We start from the raw sequence: 6332 nt of genomic DNA on the forward strand, positions 1-6332 counted from the left end.
GGTCTGAGTGGCTTGTGAGCCATGGGACCAGGGCATCTCGATAACTACCCTTCATTGGTGGATGGCATTGGATTTGATTCGTTCTTAGAATCAGTGAGTACTCGCTGGAGGCCCCCAAGACCACACCAACTGCCAGGGCTTGCGATATGGGGATGAATCAGACCCAGACACTTGTTGTCTAACCAGGGAGCCAGGCACCGAAGGGGAGAAGTCAAATACATAGTCCTCAGTGCTGGAATAGGGCATGCATATAAGGTGCCCAAAGCAGCGACCTCCCCCGGAGGTTGGCAGGGAGACCTCCCTGAGGCAAAATTGAGCAGAGGCTTGGAGAATGAGGGAGTTCTTCAGGGGGAAATAGGGGAAGGGTGTTCTAGGCAGAGGGAACAGTATTTGCAAATGTGTGGAGCTGTGGAACCCTTTGCTCAGGAACCTTGAATAGATCCTATGGTGGAAGACTGGAAGAATGATGGAACACGGAGCAGTCTTACTTATTTGTTTACAGATTATCTGCTCCTCCTCCCCCAGTGGAATGTGTGCCCCATGAGGACAGGAAATCTGTTTTATTCCCTGCTGGAGGCCGAGCCTAGATGAGATATGATGTAAATGAACAAAGGGAAGAGAGGAGGGGCCCAGACTGGATGAGGTGGACAGTCTGCTAAGCATTTGAACTTTGTCCTTTGGAGGAACTTTGTCCTTCGGAAGGTTAAAATAGAAAAGGGACAAGATCTGAGGTGGGTGGCAGGAAATGATTTTGACAGTGACCGAAGGTTGAGGAGACCCGCCCAAGTCTTAAACTGGAGCACAGTCAGTAAAAAATGAGTGGGGTAAAGTTGGAAGAAAAAAAAAAAAAGTAGAACGCTATACAATTGACAAGTTAGCTTTGATTTTTACAGCATCCCCGTAAGGCAGGAGTTTCCCCGTTCTACAGAGGAAGAAATGGATTCCGCGCGGCTCAGTGACTTGGCCAAAGTCACCCAGCACGTTGGTGGTGCAGCCGGCGGGTCGCTGTTCCCTTTGCGGCGCCGCAGGACCCAGCACGGGATGAGGACCCGACCCGGGCAGGTGGCAGCGGGGAAATCGCCTTTTCCGTTCAGTAACGGCGGGAAAACCCAGAGGACCGCGACTAAGAGGGGCTGGCGGCCGCAGAGGATCGGGCCAGGGAAGAGCGGCGAGCGGCGGGGAGAAGGAATTTGGGTCTCGGCGGCCGCCGTAGGAGCGGCGCGCGGATCCCCATGGCAACGGCCAGACGCAGCGGGAGCTTCTGGGCGGCGGCCGATTGGACGAGCGCGGCGCGGAATCCGCGAACTGCCCGCGGCCCCGAGGGTGCAGGCGCCGGGGACCGGTCACTGGAGGGAGCCGGGGGGTGGGGACAGCCAGGGGTGTGGCCGGGTCAGGCTGGGACCTGCGAGGGGGACGCCGCCCCGAATCCCCGGACCCCCGATCCCCACTGTCCGGACCAGGAGCCATCGTTCGGCCTCAGTTTCTCCAAGCGGGAATTGGGGGGGGGGGCGGAGTGGGCATCCCAGTCCAACGGCCCCTCTCAGCCTCTGAGACCCAGGACTTTCTCTCCTCTGCAGCTCCTGGACTGACTGGCGCTGTCCTGACCCATGGACGTGAGTCCTAGGCCCCTTACCCTTTTCTGGAGCGGCCCCCTCAGGGCCTTAAACTCGCCTTGGAGCCCGAGCGCAGACTGGAGAGGGGGCTGTTTACCCAACAGAGACCCTTCGAGCTCAGGACCAGAGCTGTGAGAGAGTGCCCGGAATAGACTTCACACGGAGAGCACATTCCCGCTCTTTCTGGCAAGATGAGAAGCTTGCCAAGTAATCAAGGAGGCTTTAAAGGCATCCCAGGCTGAGGGAACAGCTTGGGCGAGACTCGGGGCAGGGAGGCTTCAGTCTGGCTGGAGTATAGAGGAGGAGGGAGGGAGAGGTAGGCAGGGCTAGACTGGGGCTTTGTCACTGAGATAAGAAGTTTGGACTGAGTCCGTGGGAGACATTGATGGATTGTAAGGAAGGGAGGGTTACACAACACAGCTGGTGTGGAAAGGGGCAAAACTGCAGGTTGGAAGACATTTAGGGCCTGAGGGATGGTAAAGTAGGGCCGAGGAATCAGAGACAATAGGTCTGTGTGGAGAGGCATTCTGAGAAGAAGATCAACAAGTCTTGGAAAATTCTCGAATGACCAGCAGGTACTGATGGTCCTGAAAAGGGGGTGATTGGGAAAAGTCACGTTTGGGGAACAGGATAGTGTAGTCCTAATGACTCTCTCCCCGCCATCTGGTGGCTGTTCCTCCTCTCATCCCAGCCGCGTCCAGGTGTCCCTCCTGGTATTTTTGTGCTCTCCGCAGCCCCTCCCACCTCCTTGTCACCCCTTCCTCCTGTGCTTGTGCAGGCCTCCTCTAGCCCGTGGAATCCCACCCCGGCTCCCGTCAGCAGTCCTCCCCTGCTGCTCCCCATCCCTGCCATCGTGTTCATCGCTGTGGGCATCTATTTGTTGCTGCTCGGAGTAGTGCTGCTGGCTAGGCACTGCGTACTGGTGAGGGGCCTGGCGGAGGCCGAAGGGGGGCTCCGGGGAAGAGGAAGCGGTCAGTCAGTGCCCTCATCGGCAGGCCCTTACGCTGAGGCTCCTTTGCCATTTAGCCTCCGCGTCCATCCCTCCGTGCTGCGTCCCCCCCCCCTCCCCCCACCATCCTGCCCCTTTGCATCTCCTAGGCCCACGGTGGCTGCACCGACTGCAGCTCCCCCTGCAGGAAGCAACGTGCCTCCAGGCCCCAGGACTGTTGCTGGACCTGTGCAGAAGCCTGCGACTTCCCTCTGCCTAGCCCAGCCCACTGCCTGGACGCCTGCTGCCCCCAGCCCACGGAAGCGGTGAGTTCCCATCCCAGCCCTGGCGCCCTGAGCCCTGACCCGGGCCCTCTCTGGGCATTTCTTTTGTTGGTGGTGTTCAACAACATGGATTGCTGAGCACTGGCTCTGGGGACCGGGTCAGTCGGCGACAGTCAAAGACACCGTAAACAGCACATCGCATACTTTCTGGTGCTACTTGGAGGAAAGAAAACAGGGTGGCAGCTGGGGACAGGTGTGTAACCTGGAGGGCACACTGGCTTCTGAAAATGGTGGTTAAAAGAAAAAACAAGCCGGCACAGAGCTCCTGTTCACTGAGTGAGTCCGACGCCCCAGACTTTGTGCCACTTTATTGACATTATCATTTACTCAACAACCCCGAGAGCTGGGTATTTTTAGAAACCTAGATACATATAGTTCTGAGTATGAAAAGCATTGATTACAAAGTGTGCATGTAGAAATACATAGAAGGCACCAGTCAGCGTATAAACCGGCTCTGTAACCAGGGTCACTATGTTTTGTGTGCGCCCTCATATACTGAAAGACTGCTCTCACTGCTCTGTTATCTACCCGTATTCGGCAAAGATGCAGTCATGCCCCAAATACTCTTTCATCACTTCTGCTACCTGCCCTTTTTGACTTGACATCACACCTTGACCTCCTCTCCGTGCCTGTGTATGCAGAGGGGGAAGTATTTCTGTCCTTTTGCAGGGGGAGGAGTTGGCGGAGGGAGGTTCAGTCGCTTCTACAATGTTACATAGTAGAGTGGTGCACAGTAAATTGCTCCATTGTGTGTCGAAATAGAATCCTCAGGGAGAAGCCTGGCTCCTGGAGGGCAGGCCATTTTCGCTTTTGTGGGTTGAAAGATGGTAAATGTAATTGACCACCTTCCTATTTGGGGCTCGGATTTAAGACAGCGAAGCTCTTGCCCTTGAAGTGGTGACCTTCCCCAGGAGGAAAGCCAGAGGATGAAAGACAAGCAAATTCATAACTTGGGCTGACCATAGTTGGTCAAATTCCCAGGAGATGTTTTGAGTTTTGAAGGAAATTATGGGGCAAGGGGCTCTCCTCTTACAAAAAAATCTGCTTCTGGTTTCCTAGGGATAGCTGGGAAAGGGAGACCAGGACTGAGGCTAAGGGGGCAAAGGGGAAAAAGAAGACGGCCCTGGGTCTTAAAAACTCCCTATTTTATAGGAAATGCTCAATTACGAAGCGATTTCTGGTCCCCTGTCGGGGGGCACGCTGCTCCTTGCCCCTTCTGTCGGTCTGGGCCTCTCCTCCTCGGTCAGGGTGAGGTGCAGGGAATTCCAGACCTGGAGACCTCAGGGCCTGATCCACCCAGCTTCTGCCAGAGCCAGGAAGGAAGGATTCTAGAATGGCCACAGGGCAGGGCAGGATCGTTCTGTCCTTGAGCTGTCTTTGCACGAAGTACAGTAAAGTGCCTGTTCTTCAGTTTCCTTGTAGTAACAGTAACAACCACAAATATGACAAAGCTCTTGCCTACTTTACAGCTGTTAGAAACAGCCTTCCAGAGGCTGGAGTGACTTACCTGAGGCCCAGGCCGAGACGCAAACCCAGATTTCTCTTCCTCTCTGGGGAGATACCTGCCTGCTCTGGGCTTTCACCAAGCATGTGGCAAGGATCTCATTCACTCGTTCACCCAGTCTTTCACCTACTAAAGATCTATGCAGTCATCGTTGAGGCACTGTGCCAGGCCCTGGGGGCTCTGCGAAAGAAGCTGGACAGGGTCCCAACCCACACGGGGCTTCCACTGCAACGAAGGGCAGAGAGGAGGAAGTAGGCAGTTACGCTAGAGCATGAGAAATGAAGTGATACATAGTGCGGTAGTTGGTTCTCAGCCCTGTGTGTGATCAGAAGCGCAGGTGGGACAGACACAAAGCCAGGCATCCGGGCCCCACACCCAGTGGGTCTAGCCAGGGCCGGGGCCGCGGAGAGCGGTAGCAAGAATCGCTGCCTTTTCTGGAGTGCTCCCTAGGTACTAGGCATCGGGCTCAGCTCCTTCCCCTGATGCCCCACCGTGAGCCTCTGAAGCAGGCATTCAGTTGGTTTCAGAGATGACCGAACTGAGGCTCAAAACATGAGTGAGCCAAACCTGGGCCTGGATTTGATTCAAATCTGGGCCTGAGCTCTGGACATCAGAGACGGCGGGCCGTCACAAAATCACAGGGAAAGGAATCAAAGCCGAAGCTGCAGAGCCTAGAGAGACACAAGGGTTAACAGGCTTGTGGCATTCTTGTTTATGTACTGAAGTAGCAGATTCCTTCCAGAAGCCACATGGCTGCTTGTGAGAGTCGAGAAATCCATTAGACAGTTATTAATGACTAGCTCTAAACCCTTCCAGTGGACAGAGCCCAGAAATGCTTTTAATACCCTCTCCTCCGAGGTGAGGGTGGCGGAGGCTCTCTCAGCCACCAGTGCTGCGCGCAGAATGACAGTGTGGTCCTCCAAAACCTCACAGAGCCCACTTCATCCCAAACTGGGACTCTCCAGGGACGCCCCAAACCACCCCTTCGTCAGATACAAGGAAACCGCTTCACTCCCCCTTCCGCCATGATGCCTGTAGCCTCCTCCTGGAGAGACAGTCCTGCTGACAGCCTCACCAGCCCAGGTCAGACCCCTGTCCCTGCAGCCAGCAGATCCCCTCCCCTCACTGGAGCCCCTAGTGATATCTGATCTCACCAGTTGTCTGACAGCACACCCCCAAACCTCAGCTGTTTCGAAGGTCATTCCCCTATTCCTGGCTTGGCCTGGCATCTGATTGAGGTGTGCAACTGGGACTGTCAGCTAGCTCGGCCTCAGGCCTCAAGGAGCCAATCTCCTGGCACGTCCGGGGTGTGTCCCACTCCAGCCACTTGGCCTGACTCCAGCCCATGCGTGAAGCAGTCGCAGATCACCCCTGTCACCGGGCAGGAGAGGAGTAGGCTGAAATAGACCAGTTCTCCCTTCTTGTCATGAGGGACATGCTGTCCTGTTGCCCAAGAGTCAGACCCTTCTTTTCCCCCCGGGAGCTGAGGAGTCCTCTTCTTTCTTCTTTGCCCGAAGAGGGGAAAACGGTTTGATTCATCCACTCATTCGACATTCATTTGTATCTCACATACCTGCCGAGGATGAGTCCTCATGCTAGCTCACTGGTGACATGAGATGAACTGTCCCTGTCCCCACAGACCCAGAAAGAAGCTTATAGTTCTGGCTCTGGGGGGCAGTGGAGTCAAGGGGGCTCTCCCTCTCTGAGCCTCCATTTCCTCCTTTGTAAAGAGGCCCCCTGCCCAAGGTTCTGATAAATAAAAGAGAGGGGACTCTTGAAAACATTAAAAAAAAAAATCTGCCAATTACCATTTTCAAAGACAACTGGGAGATTTTTCAGAATCATTCATGAATACAGTCTGTGCTTGCAGGGAGTAGGTGCTCAGAAATATTGAAAGAGGTCCTGCAGTTTGGTCTCATGCCAAGGAAGAAAACAGAACCAAG

General features: G+C 54.9%; 1 protein-coding gene across 3 annotated transcripts in view; it reads left to right on the plus strand.

Moving 5' to 3' along the window:
• Nucleotides 1–753: 753 nt before the first annotated feature.
• LOC115938154 (uncharacterized) overlaps nt 754–6332 on the plus strand; it is a 6770-nt gene continuing 1191 nt past the window's right edge. The window contains exons 1-4 of one of the 3 annotated variants that reach the window (XM_081819768.1): nt 887–1342; nt 1578–1613; nt 2392–2535; nt 2712–2867. In XM_081819768.1, coding sequence (XP_081675894.1) covers nt 1608–1613; nt 2392–2535; nt 2712–2867 — 306 coding nt within the window. In that variant the 5' untranslated portion in view covers nt 887–1342; nt 1578–1607. Of the gene's footprint in view, nt 2189–2391; nt 2536–2711; nt 2868–6332 lie in introns of those variants that run through there. The other 2 variants (XM_081819767.1, XR_014145275.1) reach the window with 2 other exon arrangements.

Source organism: Leptonychotes weddellii, chromosome 5 (genome assembly GCF_054177405.1).
Source record: "Leptonychotes weddellii isolate Sample4059 chromosome 5, ASM5417740v2, whole genome shotgun sequence".
NCBI lineage: Eukaryota > Metazoa > Chordata > Mammalia > Carnivora > Phocidae > Leptonychotes > Leptonychotes weddellii.